The sequence below is a fragment of the Nannobrachium achirus genome (assembly GCF_963921795.1).
Source record: "Nannobrachium achirus genome assembly, chromosome: 15".
Taxonomy (NCBI): Eukaryota; Metazoa; Chordata; class Actinopteri; order Myctophiformes; family Myctophidae; genus Nannobrachium; species Nannobrachium achirus.
Genome location: NC_137822.1, coordinates 34,599,118 through 34,616,965, shown reverse-complemented (window position 1 = coordinate 34,616,965; position 17,848 = coordinate 34,599,118). Strand labels below are relative to the sequence as shown.

General features: G+C 42.8%; 1 protein-coding gene across 1 annotated transcript in view; it reads left to right on the top strand.

Annotated features, from left to right (window-relative positions):
- Positions 1-10,481: 10,481 nt before the first annotated feature.
- The window catches only part of pcsk5a (proprotein convertase subtilisin/kexin type 5a), a gene marked incomplete at its 3' end in the record, with an annotated part of 97,072 nt that continues 89,705 nt past the window's right edge, over positions 10,482-17,848 (top strand). The window contains exons 1-4 of the mRNA XM_080743582.1: positions 10,482-10,604; positions 11,392-11,465; positions 16,538-16,626; positions 17,517-17,689. Coding sequence (XP_080599708.1) covers positions 10,497-10,604; positions 11,392-11,465; positions 16,538-16,626; positions 17,517-17,689 — 444 coding nt within the window. The 5' untranslated portion in view covers positions 10,482-10,496. The remainder of the gene's footprint in view (positions 10,605-11,391; positions 11,466-16,537; positions 16,627-17,516; positions 17,690-17,848) is intronic.

The following is a 17,848-nucleotide window of genomic DNA, read 5'->3' as shown; positions in this document are numbered from 1 at the left end:
TTCTCACTTCCTTCACATTCATCGTTACCAATGATACTAATGATTAATTTCAAGGACCCCATAACTCTGCGAGTGTACAAATGGATAGTTCCATTTGTACACTATCAAAGTTACAATCCCCTCAAAAAACAACATATCAACCAGACCATATCAATATGGTCTGGTGAAGAAATGTGGTGTACTGTATATAGACGCCAAAAGACTGGGGGTAAAGTGTCGAAGTACTGTTGCAAATCAGGTCAGTTTTAAGATTAGAGGGTTTCAAGGACCCCCAGTGTTATCTTAACTCTGAGACTGTATGTATGTGTCCTCTGAGACTGTATGTGTCCTCTGAGACTGTATGTATATGTCCTCGGACCACACGTTGAGAACCATTGGAGCAGAAGAGATGAAAATGACTTCCCTGCCAATCCCTGGTGATGATGTACAGTACATACAGTACATGGGTCAGAATATCCACTCTGATGTCTCACAACACACAATCGTCGGCCAACAGTCAGCTTTTGAAAGATTTCATGCTGCAGAAAGCTGAGGGAGCTGAATGGGAGGTATTGGTGTGTAATTAAATGCCTTCAATTAAGTCGTGTTCATTATGCATGATCAGCACTGGTGCAGTGCAGTTATGTTTCACTTGCATGATATTACGCCCACTCCCAATTGCCTGTGAATATGTAGCGCAGTATTCTTGTCATTTTGGAGGTAGTCAACTAGCCCAGTGGTTCTCAAGCTGTCAAGCATTCTCATGTCAAAGACCCTCAAATTAACATGTAGGCGTTTTGGCTGCAAACCAGCACCTGGAAATACTTTGTGCCAGGGATCCACATACAGAACAAGATTTGTTCAAATGAAATGTAAAACCTATTATGTGAAATTTTTTCATGATATTTTGATTCTGATACAGATAGATAGGAACCTGAAGTATACTAGTCTACAACAGTAAGACGCCCTAAGGGTGAGAAGCGTGCAAATGGGCGTGTGCACATGGGCGTGTGCACATGGGCGCGTGCAGCATCCGCCTGGGTGACGGCAGACTGCTGGGCGAGTGCAGGCGCTTTGGCATGCGATTAACTTTGACCCCAAAAATGCACAGACATGTTTGGTTGTTTACGTTGGACAAAATGTGGCCATATATTTTCCCAAATATGGAGATGAATGACGTCTGACGTGTGTATGAACGTGTATTGATGACATCATGTCATGTCATCAATACACGTTGTCATCAAGACATCAGATCACGCCATCAGATGTCAGATGACACGAGACGTCATGCTGTGACACATGCACGCACGCACATGATAGCGACCTACGGTCGCAATTAGTTTCATTGATCCAAGCTGGAACATAGTCGATTTGATCATCAAAATAAACATACTCTGTGTTAAGTGGTCAGATGGGTGGGCCGTGACTCCCACAAGCGATTTTTGCGTTTTTCATAAATGGGCCCTTTTTTTGCATTTTTGTAATAAATAAATAGTCAATTTAACATTGAGGTGCGTGCCCACACAATGTTTGTATGTGCCCACTCGACCTGCATCTCTGAAGACAAGGGGTTGGATTCTTACAAAGGACATTCTACAGTAGCTGAGCTCTGGGTGCCATATTGAAGTAGTAATGTGATATAGGTGGCCTAGTGTTCGTAGGCATTCTTAATGAGGCTGGGTCTCAGCTCCAGTCGGCAAATGACTGCTTTGTAGAGCAGTTGTGAAAAGCATGTGTGGGACATAGGCCTACAGACTTCAGTTTCATCGCATGGGAGATTTACCGCTGTAAGAAATTAAGGTACAAACTACAGACCTCTGCGCAGGTTGGCAGTAACAGGGAGTTTATGCAGCTCCGCAGGGATGGTGATCTACGGTGCACTCTGGATGGGTGCTCTATTCCACTTCTGTCAGACAATGACGTACACCAATAACTGGGCGATAAGAATATCCGGGGACCAGGAGTCTGCAAACAGGATAGCGGAAAAATATGGATTTACAAATATGGGTCAGGTAAGTGGAAAACACAGCTCTAGCATGCCTTTGCTGGTGTGAAATCCATCACACTCTATGCCAGTTTTTCTCAGCTTTCAAATGTCAAGGTCTCCCCTTAACTCTGACAGCATACAAATGGAACCAAATGGACCCGTTAGGGTCCATTTGGTTCCATTTGTATACTGTCAGAGTTACAGACCTCTATGGGTCAATTTGGACCCCTCTAAAGGAAACCACAGAGTCCCTGGAATCCACTTTGAGACTATACAATACTCTAAACTCAACCCTTATTTTTCTGTAGCCTATCTTGAGGAGTATTATTATGCTATTTTTCAAAAATAGCAGATCTACAAGCTCACAACACACCGTTTTGCAATGCGCTGTGGGCTTGTAGATATAGGCTATTTTTGAATAGCCAAAGCATATAAATAGGGTTTAAATGTTGGTGTCAGCAAGTGACCTACAAGGCTGCATACAGTAATATGGCCAGACAGACTGGACATTTGTACCTGAGACTCTGACCGTAATGTCAGGTCTCCCCGCAGTCACGTCACACTTCTTCTAAGACTAAAGGCCTGTCCATACTTTTTTCCGAAATGTTCTGTGAGTTGGACTTTGTTCGACGTGCAAATTTTCGAACTCTCATTCGGTCTAATGGTTTTTAGAAGTCGCGAGTGACGTCATTTTGTAGTCGAACCGGACCTTTCGACCGAAAACGGCAGTTTTGGTTAAAGTATGGACAGGCCTTAAGACAACAATTTACATAAAACAACAACGACAACAAAAATGCAATTATTTCGTCCCACGTTGAAAACAAAACAAAAACAACTATGGGTATGAATTACAGTAGGACGTGACTATGATTAATGACTAGTTATTTACCGACTAAGGATGTGGACGATGATTAATTAGTTGTATTTACTGAAGGATGCCATGCTTTGCACCTTTTTAGCCCCAATAAACAAGTTTGTCATCCTGAACTCATAGCCTGTTTCATCATCATGAGTTAATTCATTGTTGCAGAATAATTTCTATATGCCGTTTGGATTAAGCTCTCCATCATCAAGAGTCCTGCTAACGTCATGGCGTTATAATGAAGCTGGGTGCTAAAATGTAATAGCCACTCACTCAGACGCCTGCACGCACACACGAGCACGCACGAACGCACGCACGCAACACACGCACGCACGCATGCACCACGCGCACGCACACACACACACACACACACACACACACACACACACACACACACACACACACACACACACACACACACACACACACACACACACACACACGTACCAGTGGTGGAAAGTAACAAAGTTAGATGTACTTAAGTACAACTTTGAGGTATTTGTACTTGTACTTGTACATATGCACGCACGCACCACGCTTGCACACACACACACACACACACACACACACACACACACACACACACACACACACACACACACACACACACACACACACACACCAGTGGTGGAAAGTAACAAAGTTAGATGTACTTAAGTACAACTTTGAGGTATCTGTACTTGAGTGTTTCCAATTTCCAATACTTTTACTTCTACTCCACTACATCTCAGATCCAAATATTGTACTTTTACGCCACTACATAGTTACTTTGTAGATTTGGATTATTAGGCTATTACAAAACAAAAACATACATTGACCACTTCAGCCTTATTTTGCCATTTGAAATAACCGATCTACAAGCTCACAATGTATCACAATGCAACGCATTGTGAGATTGTAGATCTGCTATTTTCAAAAGATTGTAATACATTTGAAAACTTGAAATGGGACGTTCTGCATACAGAGTAGGCCTACTTTTACTTTTGGTACTTTAAGTACATTTTAATAGCAATACTTTTGCACTTTTACTCAATTGGACTTTTACTTGTAACAATTACATTACTGTACTGATACTTTTATTTAAAAGTATCGAGTACTTTTTCCACCACTGACACACACACACACACACACACACACACACACACACACACACACACACACACACACACACACACACACACACACACACACTTACACACACACACACACACACACACACACACACACACACACACAGTAAGCTGTCCAGGCCATGGCTCAGGTTCCCCTCGCCTCGTCTGAAAATCTATCACCGGTGTAAGGTTACGCCCTTAATGAAAGATAAAAAGGAATCGGCTTCATAATTTAACAGTTTATGTCATGCCGGCAGCCAGTCAGTGTGATGGGGAAAATATAAACTTCTTCACTTTGAAGACAAGCTCATTTCAGGAACGTTTTTATGTTTGTCTCTGGTCAGATCGGAGACTTGAACAACTACTACAGCTTCAGCCACGGTCAGACGAGGAAGCGGTCGCCCGCTCCCAGCGAGAACGCGACCCGCGGCCTCATCAAGGAGACCAAGGTAACGGAACACCGCTGGAGGTGCATGTGAGACTATCTGCTGGATTATTAATCAGCTGTATGACAGCAATTACCCCACCAACCACGCACGCACGCACGCACACACACGCATGCACGCGCGCGCGCGCACGCGCACACACACACACACACACACACACACACACACACACACACACACGAATATTGTCCCTCCCCGCTACAAGAAAGCAAAGATGCAAGACAACACAAATTTGTCATTGTCACTGTACATTTTAATTAATTTATCTGTACCACACACAATCTACAATGTTTATAGCCTATTAACACTTTGACTGCCACAATGTTAAGGGTTTTAAGGGTATAACCCTTGCCACCATAGACGGCCATTCATTTTTGACGGAATAAATTGAAAATGGTAGGATGTACGAAAATTTACAAAAATTTCAGAGAATATAGAGTCGGAACCTTAGCTTTCACCATAAAAATTTCGTCCTGCTGTGGTGTTCTGCTGTGGAGAAACCTGAGGGAGAGCGAAAGCTGTACAGATGAAAAAGGAGCATCAGAAATTTACTTTCTGAGATAATTGAGGTCAAAGGAAAAAAACTTTCAGAAGCCCTAGAAACAAATTGGTAAATGGTACAAGAACACACAGTACCTCTAAATGACGAACAGGGTGCCGGCCATAATGCTGTAAAAAAAAAAGTTAAAAAAAGTTGTACCGTGGTCTAGTTATAAGGCAGGAAAGTGGAAGAAGCCAGGAGACTGACAGAGGCTCTTTTTTCATCTTCCCAGGATGAAGGAGAGACAGAGTAGAATCCACTGTGTTTTGACCTGGGATTTTTTATTCAAGCCTTCAGTTAGACATCAGACATCTCAAAAATAAAGATAAAAACTCTGATAAAGATTAAAAAAAAACTTTACATTGCTGTTTCACTTCAGTATAGTTGTAGATGTGTTCCATTGCAATCATCATTTTAGTCACTTCAAACTAAAACGGTCAAACTACCCTGAGCAATTCAAAGTCATAATACATAAAATTAAATAAAAATGTATGTACATTCATATGGAAATGTTTGTATTGACAAATTCAAGCCAACTGCGACAAACTTCACCATGTTAGAATCCAGACCAGGCAACTGCAAGTAAGAGTAATTATGAAAAAAAAAACATAATTACCATAAGGTATATATAATTATTTGCTATACATTTTATACACAGGTACATATATTTCCAAAATAGCAGATCTACAAGCTCATAGCCCGGCACCGCGCTATGAGCTTGTAGATCTGCCATTTACATATGATGCCTAATAGCCGATCTACAAGCTCATAGCCCAGCAAGGCACTATGAGCTTAGTATTTTCATGGCTCTCCTTTTAGTAGACCTTGTACCAGTGAACTGTACCGTCATGAAACTGTACCTTTTCCTATGCAAACTTCTAATAAAGTCTTCAATCAATCAATCAATCAATCAATCAATCCCTTCTTTGTATTTACCTACTGTATGTTTTTATACTGTTTTTTATTTCCCTCTTTTTTCCTGACTATATCTACTGCATAGTACTGTGTTCTATCCGTCTGTCATTCAATGTTATATGAGATACTGCAATGGTTTACTATGGAAATAAGCATAGTCTTTTCATGGATCTCATGATCTCCTTTTAGTAGACCTTGTACCAGTGAACTGTACCGTCATGAAACTGTACCTTTTCCTATGCAAACTTCTAATAAAGTCTTCAATCAATCAATCAATCAATCAATCAATCTCTCTCTCCCCAACTTTCTCTCTTGTATCATGGCTGTAAGGTTTATTCTAACGCAGTTGGTTCTCTAGCGAAAAAAAAAGAGAGAGAGAGAGAGAGAGAGAGGGAGAGAGAGAGGAAGAGAGAGAGGAAATCTGAGCAGGCTTAGCAAACAACGTTGGCACCGCTTCGATGGGTTACCTTTAGAATAAAACACGATAAAACTATAAACATACAATGAGGATTACCACTGGGATTCTTTTTCGATCTCCATCTCGCTGGATTGGTCAGACTGCGACGTTTGCGAGTGACTTATAGTGGTTGTTTTGCTGGGATGTGTTTGTTTTGCACTAAATGGAGCATCTGTCCTCCTTTCTCACCAAGCTAAGCTAAAGAGGCGTCAATTGGGTATGGCAAGCTATGGCAGCTGCCATACCTTGGCTACAGGGGGAATATAATAAAATGTACTGTAATCGTGCCTGTTGTAAAGTTATGGTAACATGACTGGTGTCTTGCACGCGAGCCTCGCGCGCGTGAAAGACACCAGTCATGTTGCCATAACTTAGCTTTTTCTGAACTGACGCCGCTGAGCTAAACGCCCTGCTCGATCGGTGGTCCGCGCGCGGACCACCTGTTGTGATCCGAGATGAGCATAATCATCTCTCATCTCATGCTTGCTCTCGGAGCGACGTGGGCGACCCCCCCAAACACGCCAATACACCACTGTATATCAATCAATCAATCTAGCAACAACCACTTACTTTATATAGCAGTTCTTTTCGCTGCGACGCCGCGGCTCGGTGGTCCCTGGTGGCCTGGTCGATGAACCATGACGATCCAGTAAAACTTTTCAGATAACATGTAACTGCTGTAGAAGTAGTCCTCAGTAGTATAGTAAAGCACTAAACTAAACCCCCCCCCAAACACATGCTGGCTGCTGCTCCTTCCGTGAATGCCGTCCATCCAGCAATCCCAGGCCTGGGGAGGACGGTCATGTACCAAATCACCATGGTAACACAAGGTAACACAAGCTGATTGGCCACACAATGGTAACCATGGTGATTTTAGTCATTCCAGGGCCCAGGACGGCTGAATCCAAGCGTCAGTGATACATATGCTCCTAATCTTGTGTTTAATAAAAAAAAGACATTTATGTGGCATATGCCGTTCGTGGCGGTGAAGGGGGGGTAAAAACGTATGTGGCATATGACCTCCGTGGCGGTCAAAGTGTTAAAGGAAGACTTCACTTTTCAACTTGTATAATTGATCCTCACTCCTCACACAATTGTTGTGTCTCATAGGAGGGCTCTGGGGAGTTTGGAAAACCGTCTTTTTTAAAAGATTAAAAAAGAGAGAGATTTAAAAATATATATATTTCGATTTCGATGTATTATCGCGAGAAGAATGGCTTCCATAACTTTTCAGGAATAGGAAAGCATACAGTTCTATTAGCTTGGATTCCCCACCAATCACTGGTAGATGGATTTTTGAACTGCCAAATCTGCTATTTTCAAAAGATTTGTAGGCTATGCATTTGATCCTTAACACTTTCACTCAAGTACATTTTGAATTCCGGACATTTACTTTAGGGTACAGTCATAGCCTTAGATTAAGACCCTCCACTCATTGCCACCTTCCGCATTGATGTACATCATCAATGCGGAAGTCCGCTACGAGGGTCTTAAACACATTCAATGCCATTGAGGAGTATGTTCGGATTTTCATTCATTGGTGGTTCTGTGCCATTTCATGTTCGGAAATTGGACTTATTAATACTACGGGTCTACTGTACCCGTTGATGTACAGGAACTTCAATTCCCATGATGCTTTGGGCGATGGTGACATCATTAAGAGTGGCCGGCTCCATTGCTTCCCATTCTAGCCATCGGCAGATAAACAGCGTTTTCTCGTAATTTATCTCTTTTGGTGAAAATATTGAAAATAGCAGACCTCCAAGCTCACAAGGCGTCGCATTGTGAGCTTGGAGGTTGGCTATTTCGGTACTTGATACCACACTAAACTAAGCATAATCAAGTCAATGTGGCATATGGCATGGATTTATACACATTGAGGGCAATTCTTTCAGGAGAGTTTGGACAAGGCAATTCCCTTTAATGCTGCCTTCAGGTATGGCGTGGAAAAGAGGGCATTTGCATTTCTTTCACCATAGTAAAAACTGCATTCGAGGTCTGAAGAGGGCACTTTTTTACAGACCGATAACAGGGCAGGGGCTCAAGCCCCCTTTCATGTCTATGTGTCCCCGTTGCAGGTGGAGTGGCTTCAGCAGCAGGTGCTCCTGCACAGGGTGAAGAGGAACTCCAGAGCCAGTCACATCTACTCCATCGACATCAAGACCAAACACCCTCCCTCCACCCAGCTCCACCCCAACCACACCCTGACGCTCTACTTTAATGACCCCCAGTGGGACAACCTGTGGTACATTGTGAGTTACAACCCGCCTACAGTAGAATCATACAGTAATACTAGAACAGGGCTTCTCAAATGTTCAAATCTCAAGGTCGAACCAAATGAACCCTAATGGTTTATGGACCCGTTTCTTGTTTACAAACATTGAGACTAAATGCACAGGTGACTGTATCGTGTAATCAATTCCACCAATCCCCAAACCTGTTGTTTTGGGGAGCGATGGTTTCATTGGCTAATTTTGGTACCGACCCTGCGCACGCATCTAGTTCTTATCAGTGTAACGTGGACCAGAAACCCGTCCATTTGGTTCCATTTGTACACTGTTAAGGCCCATTCCCACTGGGCCAGATAACAGATAAAAAAATCTCTTTCTCCAGATATTTTTCCATTCAAAGTGGATGGTAGATACAGATAAAAAAAAATATCTACCACAGATATTTGCCACAGATACTTTTATCTGTGGCAAATTATTTTTTTTGCCTGTATCTACCATCCACTTTGAATGGAAAAATATCTGGAGAAAGAGATTTTTTTTATCTGTTATCTGGCCCAGTGGGAATGGGCCTAAAGGCCTTGTGTGGGTCAATTTAGACCCCCATAAAGGAACCCACAGAGTCCCTGGAATCCTCTTTGAGAATAACTGTACTAGAAAGATGCAATCCAGGGAAATTGCAAGTGTGGTTGCCGTGACGCCGGTCACACTTGCAAATTTATTTTGTCTTATCATTTCAATTTCCCCCTTTCAAGTCAATGGGGAAAATGTATTCACTAATAAATTACCGGTAATGGCCATATGGAGATCTCTGTGTCAGTCCTTGTCCCTTTTATGCCCCTATATGGAGATGATAGGAGATCCCTGATGTCATCAATATTAAGCCCATATCTTGGAATGCCCATATATGGACATACTGGTTGAATGAGCATTTTCCCATTGAGGTCATATATAAACGTATCTCTTAGCAAAATGCAAGCGTACGATTCCTGATGAAGCCGGTCGATTTGACATAATGGCCCAATTGCGTGCCGCCAAAACTGTGGGAGGAGTAGCGCGGCGAAATAAAGTTTATCTGGAAAGAAAGTCAGACATGTACTACAGTCTGCTAATTCAGTCTTTATATCCGCAGCTACTGGACAAATCATTTCATAACATCGTAACATACTGCAACAACAAAAACAAATCACTTATAGTTAGGGCTGTCACAATTATTACATAATCGTCTAATCGCAATTATTTGACATACTGGTAATCGCAAATATTTTGTCATAATCGTGAATGTTGAAAAATGTTCATACATTTACAAACATTTTCAGAAATAGTGGAAATAGGCGTGAGCTTGTAGATTGGCTATTTCCACTATCAATGTTATTTTTTTAAGTAGAAAGTTGTCAAATATGTCAGTTATTTCTTTGTATACGTTATGTGTCATATCTGCCATGTGTAACTTCAAAGCCTAAAAGCCAAACAGAAATGTAATTGTCAACGGCAAAAACACAATTAAATCGTTAATCGCAATTATTTGAGTGACAATTAATCGTCATGTAAAATGTCATAATCGTGACAGCCCTACTACTAGTTTCCTCCTAACTGCCGTTGTCCTCCTCCTCCTCCTCATAGCACTGCGGGGAGGAGTCGGGGGGCTGCCACTCTCACATGAACATCTTTATCCTCTTCCTCTTCCTCTTCCTCTTCCTCTTCCTCATAGCACTGCATTGAGGAGTCAGGGGGCTGCCACTCTCACATGAACATCTTTATCCTCTTCCTCTTCCTCATAGCACTGCATTGAGGAGTCAGGGGGCTGCCACTCTCACATGAACATCTTTATCCTCTTCCTCTTCCTCTTCCTCTTCCTCATAGCACTGCAGGGAGGAGTCAGGGGGCTGCCACTCTCACATGAACATCTTTATCCTCTTCCTCTTCCTCATAGCACTGCAGGGAGGAGTCGGGGGGCTGCCACTCTCACATGAACATCGAGGGGGCCTGGAGGAGAGGACACACTGGGAAGGGAGTGGTGGTCTCCGTCCTGGACGACGGCGTCGACAGAGCGCATCCAGAGCTCAAGGCGAATTACGTGAGTGCCCTCGAACCGAACAGGACGTTCTCTGGGGAAAAAGAAAGAAGACATTAATCATAAGCAAATTTGGCAGAGCTCTCTCTCGGTGGATAGCGAGTGCATGGCGTCGCCGTAACGGGCGGGAAACCACAGGTGGCTGTATTTTGATTGTCCTAAGTACCAGCTCTTATGCCTGTCCATACTGTCCCCGACCACCGAACCTTTCGTCAGAGAGTTCTGACTTTCTGACGTGCAGCTTTCCGAACTCTAATTCGGAGTAATGCTTTTCAGAAGATGCGAGTGATGACATCATTTTGTAGTTGAACCAGACCTTTTCCGACGAAAAGTTCAGTTGTCGGAGACAGTATGGACAGGCATAAGAGCTGGTACTTAAGACAATCAAAATAGGGCCCACTATTATGTCCAAAACTGTTGCTTTTCAGGATTCAAACTCCAAAGTGGTCAGAAATTGCAGATCTACAAGCTCTGAACCTTGTAGATTGGCTATTTTTGCTACGATGAAGTGGGGTATTACTTTTACGGAAAAAACATATTCCTTAAAAATATGGAGATGTATACTGTAGGAGGTTAATGGCCGACAGCAACAATGGCAGAGCATTGATATTACCAACAGAGCTTTTGGGGCAGAGGTTTCTAAAGGTCAACTGGGAGTATTGAAATGGACATTTAACAGTCTGATCCACTTTACTGTGGAGCTGCCTGGAGAAAGAATGCTCTGTGTGTGATATATTTGATGGCCATTGGCATTTTGTTTACATGCTTTGGACCGGCCATCTATTTTCAGGATCCCCTGGCCAGCTACGATGTGAATGGAAAAGACCAAGACCCTTCTCCCAGTGATTCCAGCAGCGCTAACTAGTTAGTATACTTCTCAGTTCATTCACATAATCATCATTGCTGTCCGGTGGAAAAGTCCAAAACTACATTCAGGAATGAAAATAGCAGATCTACAAGTTCAGAACGTGTCACGATGCAAGATGCAACGCATTGTGAGATTTTAGGTTGGCATTAACCAAAAAAGGACAACTCCGCCCTAAATAACATCTAGGCTCATTTACTTATATACTGTATATCCCAAGTTATGCAAAACCTATCGCTTTTACACTATTTGTTGCAGTCAAAAGTGTTTTTTATTTATTAAATTAATTTCATGAATGTATTACTTGAGTTGTCATTACACGCACATCCATGCCATTGTTGTCCCACACGAGCTGCCACACTCTGCTAAACAGATGTTAGGCTGTTATGTGTTTGTCCAAGTCCCGGAAAAGACATGCTGTGAGTACAGTCTCTTTGATTGGCAGTTGTGCCGAATGCTCACCCCAAAACATGATTTATGAGACTGTGGCGGCTCGTGTGGGACAACCAAGGCATGGATGTGTTTGTAATGACAACTAGCAACGCATTCACATTCATGACCGCAAAACAAATAGTGTAAAAGCGATAGGCTTATGGGCTCCACTCTATGCTATGAGGGCTTGTCAAGGGTTCTGCTGTGGAAACTGGACAACATTTCTGCTTGGACAGTCATTTGGGATCAATATAAGAAGGAAACTGAGCCTATAGATGTTATTTAGTCTGGAGTTGTCCTTTAAAAGTTTAAATGTGGAGTAACCCACTAAGCACGCCGTCTAAAAGTGGTCTAATAGTGGTATAGATTTGAATGTTTTTTTGTTGTCTAAACTTAAACTAGACGACTAATGGACGTCTAATAGTCGTCTAAATGCAGACCGTCTATATTTAGACGACTATTAAGCGTCTATTAGTCGTCTAGTCTAAGTTTAGACGACAAAAAAACTTTCAAATCTATACCACTATTAGACCACTTTTAGACGGCGTGCTTGGGTGCGGTCTCACACACACACATACACGCACACGCACACACACACACACACACGCACGCACGCACGCACGCACGCACGCACGCACACACACACGCACACACACACACACACACACACACACTCACACACACACTCACACTCACACACACACTCCATTTCTGTTAAAAAGCTTTGGCAGAATCCTTCTTAGGCAGAATTAAAGTTCTGTGTGCTGTGGTCGGACCCGGGTTTCCACCCGACAGCAACAATATTGTCGTTGTCGGTTGAAAATCTTGTATGTCCAAAACCGTTCGTTTTGCATTTATCATTTTTAAAATGATTTAAACTAGTGAAAACAGCCGATCTACAAACACACAACGCCTTGCACCGCGAGGTGTTGTGTGCTTGTAGATCTGCTGTTTTCACTACTTTTGTGCAACGTCCTTGTCTGAGGAAGCAGTGCTTTACTTCGCGAAAAAACATACAAATTTGAAACTTGGAGATGCAAGGTTTCTGCCCGACAGTGACGATATGTAACTCTTATACCTCCTACTTACTGTACCTTTAACATTATTGTACAGAGCAACTTCACCTGATGATGCATGCTTCTCCTATTCCATATAATATATACTCTATAAACATGCAGCACACTGTAAATATGTCTCATCCATCACCGCTGATGCCATGCAAATAGCCTGCGTGTTCCTCGCGTATATAATAATAATAATATGACCTCATGTACAGAACAAGATACATTACTATGTATATTGTAATGTATATCGTTGCTGTGGAGTGGAAACCTTGTATATACTGTACTAAACCACTGTTTCCCAAACAGTCGGGACCCATGTGTCACATTTTCCTACATTAAAACAAATCTAAAGATTTTATATATACGGTATAGTCCTGTGCCCGGGGGTGTGCGATGAGGGATTGAAATGTAGGGTGCGTTCGGAAACCCGCACCGGGTGTGTGCTCGGTGTAGTGAGTGCAGTGGGCGTGTCGTTGTATAGTGCGTTCAGTGTGGCTTATTTACGAACGACCAGTTTTAAGAGGCAGCCGTGTGCTTTTTCAGTAGCCTAAACTTTCTGAAAAGCAGCAGTTGCTAAGTATGCTAACGTAACGTTGCTATTGAAAGGAGATGTAATTCATAACATTGGCACACCTGCTGTTAGTTTACATCTTTATGCGTGTGAAACTATCAAGCCCAAACGACCAATTAAGCTGCAAGTGCTGTATTTTGCGGTCATTTCATCCATTGTTCACAGCTGAGAAGCATTCGAGACATGGCCATGAAAACCAACCAATCAGAACACCGAACCACCGCACCACACCGCCTAACCCCATCTTCTGAGTAGGGTTGGCGAGTGCGTGCACTCAACACACCAGTGCGCCGCGCACTGGATTTCCGAACGACAACGCACCAAGTGCACCGAATAAACGAACGACAACATGGCACACCAGTGCGTTGAGTGCGCATTTCCGAACGCGCCCGTAGGAGTCTCAGAAGTAATGTTGGAGAACCCAGACCGGTGCCCGTTGGGCAGAATAGTCACCATCGATGTCCAGTTGTGCAATACCTGTTGTATCCGTCTCTCTGGCTGGCACTCTTTTATGCCCATATATGGTGTTCCGTGTCTGTCCAGGCCAGTCTGTGGGACAGTCTGTCCAAATTTGGGCACTGTAGTGATGTCAGTCAGTGATGTCGGTTGGGCTTTGTTGATGTCAGTTGGGCATTGTTACCATGGTGGCGACACTGTAGTATTCCTCCTGTACTCCGCCATGGTATCAGCCGCATGCTGAAACAGTGCCCAAATTTGGAAACGACTGATCTTTCCTTTTTAATACATTTAAAAACAAACAAACAAAAAAATCGTAGAAATTCCATAAATAATAAAAAATATATAATAATTAAAGCTGCATTGCGTGCTTCTAGATCTGCTATTTTCACTAGTTTGGGTCCCGGGCAAAGGTCTAATCTCTCTTTTGGGTCTCGACCTGAAAAGTTTGGGAACCACCGTCCTAAACCGTTTTTTTTTTTTTTTTACTTTGAGCTTTTTTAAATAAAAACATTTTAAAATAGTGAAAACGCATTGCATCGTGATGCGTTGAGAGCTTGTAGATCTTCTATTTTCACAACGTCTTGTATGATGAAGTAGGGCATTCATCTACTGGAAGGGAAAGAAAAACATGAGTTGAAATATGGAGAATGGAGATGGAGACAAAAAGGTTTCTTTACTTCGCGAAAAAACATACAAATTTGAAACTTGGAGATGCAAGGTTTCTGCCCGACAGTGACGATATGTAACTCTTATACCTCCTACTTACTGTACCTTTAACATTATTGTACAGAGCAACTTCACCTGATGATGCATGCTTCTCCTATTCCATATAATATATACTCTATAAACATGCAGCACACTGTAAATATGTCTCATCCATCACCGCTGATGCCATGCAAATAGCCTGCGTGTTCCTCGCGTATATAATAATAATAATATGACCTCATGTACAGAACAAGATACATTACTATGTATATTGTAATGTATATCGTTGCTGTGGAGTGGAAACCTTGTATATACTGTACTAAACCACTGTTTCCCAAACAGTCGGGACCCATGTGTCACATTTTCCTACATTAAAACAAATCTAAAGATTTTATATATACGGTATAGTCCTGTGCCCGGGGGTGTGCGATGAGGGATTGAAATGTAGGGTGCGTTCGGAAACCCGCACCGGGTGTGTGCTCGGTGTAGTGAGTGCAGTGGGCGTGTCGTTGTATAGTGCGTTCAGTGTGGCTTATTTACGAACGACCAGTTTTAAGAGGCAGCCGTGTGCTTTTTCAGTAGCCTAAACTTTCTGAAAAGCAGCAGTTGCTAAGTATGCTAACGTAACGTTGCTATTGAAAGGAGATGTAATTCATAACATTGGCACACCTGCTGTTAGTTTACATCTTTATGCGTGTGAAACTATCAAGCCCAAACGACCAATTAAGCTGCAAGTGCTGTATTTTGCGGTCATTTCATCCATTGTTCACAGCTGAGAAGCATTCGAGACATGGCCATGAAAACCAACCAATCAGAACACCGAACCACCGCACCACACCGCCTAACCCCATCTTCTGAGTAGGGTTGGCGAGTGCGTGCACTCAACACACCAGTGCGCCGCGCACTGGATTTCCGAACGACAACGCACCAAGTGCACCGAATAAACGAACGACAACATGGCACACCAGTGCGTTGAGTGCGCATTTCCGAACGCGCCCGTAGGAGTCTCAGAAGTAATGTTGGAGAACCCAGACCGGTGCCCGTTGGGCAGAATAGTCACCATCGATGTCCAGTTGTGCAATACCTGTTGTATCCGTCTCTCTGGCTGGCACTCTTTTATGCCCATATATGGTGTTCCGTGTCTGTCCAGGCCAGTCTGTGGGACAGTCTGTCCAAATTTGGGCACTGTAGTGATGTCAGTCAGTGATGTCGGTTGGGCTTTGTTGATGTCAGTTGGGCATTGTTACCATGGTGGCGACACTGTAGTATTCCTCCTGTACTCCGCCATGGTATCAGCCGCATGCTGAAACAGTGCCCAAATTTGGAAACGACTGATCTTTCCTTTTTAATACATTTAAAAACAAACAAACAAAAAAATCGTAGAAATTCCATAAATAATAAAAAATATATAATAATTAAAGCTGCATTGCGTGCTTCTAGATCTGCTATTTTCACTAGTTTGGGTCCCGGGCAAAGGTCTAATCTCTCTTTTGGGTCTCGACCTGAAAAGTTTGGGAACCACCGTCCTAAACCGTTTTTTTTTTTTTTTTACTTTGAGCTTTTTTAAATAAAAACATTTTAAAATAGTGAAAACGCATTGCATCGTGATGCGTTGAGAGCTTGTAGATCTTCTATTTTCACAACGTCTTGTATGATGAAGTAGGGCATTCATCTACTGGAAGGGAAAGAAAAACATGAGTTGAAATATGGAGAATGGAGATGGAGACAAAAAGGTTTCTGCCCGACAGCGATGATAATATATGGTAATGATATTATGTGACCTCATGTACTGTACATACAGTTATAATAATAATTTGACCTCATGTGTTTTGGGGGAAAGTCACGGAACGGAATGTGCCGGAATCATTGCGGCGACTGCCAACAACTCCCAGTGCACTGTGGGAGTATCCTTTCACGCCAGAATAGGCGGTGAGTACATGATGGCTGGAATCTATAATGTATATGAAATTGTATGCGTATATATATAAGAGAGAGAGAGAGAGAGAGAGAGAGAGAGAGAGAGAGAGAGAGAGAGAGAGAGAGAGAGAGAGAGAGAGAGAGAGAGAGAGAGAGAGCAGGCATGTGCACACTTAGACATCAAAGGGGGCTTGACCAGAACATGAATGCATGCTTTTACTATAGAGAAAGAAATGCAAATGCCCCCCTTTCCATGTCCTACCTACAGCATTCTGGAGACTTGTCTTTTCCAAACTCTCCTGAACTTGAATGCAACATTTTATGTTGAAAGAATGTGTCCTCCGTCTAGAAATCCACGTCTTAGGCCGCACACCGAAAATGCTGATCTACAAGCTCTCAACGCGTTGCAGCGTGTTGTGAGCTTGGAGGTCTGCTACCCACTGAGCAATAGTCGTCTATTAGACGTTGGTCTAAAATTGGTCTAATAGAGGTATAGATTTGAAAGTTTTTTAGATGTCTAAGCTTAGACTAGACATTGATTAGACGTTATTTCAATGGCTATATATTATTAGACGCGGTCTATTAGACGTCTAATCAACGTCTAGTCTAAGCTTAGACGTCTAAAAAACGTTCGAATCTAGACGTATATTAGACGTATTTTAGACAAGCCTGTAGACGTATATTAGACGTCTAATAGACCGAAAAATGTTTAGGGGGTATTTTCGCCAAATGGCCCTTTTTGACATTTCAGACCCTGCCTCTCTTAACATTCTCTGCACGTCCCTGGAAGAGAAAGAGAGATACATATTGTATTTATATATACAGTACGGTGCCATCTGTCTTGTTCGGGGACACTTTGGCCACATATAGAATAGAATCATTTATACAAAATGTATTTGCAGGTATCCGGATGCTGGATGGAGACGTGACAGACAGCGTGGAGGCCCAGGCGTTGAGCTTCAGGCCTCAGCACATAGACATCTACGTCTGCAGCTGGGGCCCCGAGGACGATGGCAGCACTTTAGAAGGACCGGGACCGCTGGCTCGCCTCGCCTTAAAGAACGGAGCCCAAAGAGTGAGTGAAGGAGGAGAGGAGAGAGACGAAGCCAGAGTGGCAGAGTAGAGCAGGAACCTTATCGTCGTTGTCGGGTGGTTGTATATGTCTAAAACCGTCCGTTAGGGCACGACTTGTGATTTTTGCACGTCAACTTGACTCAGTAAAAAGTTGAGTTGA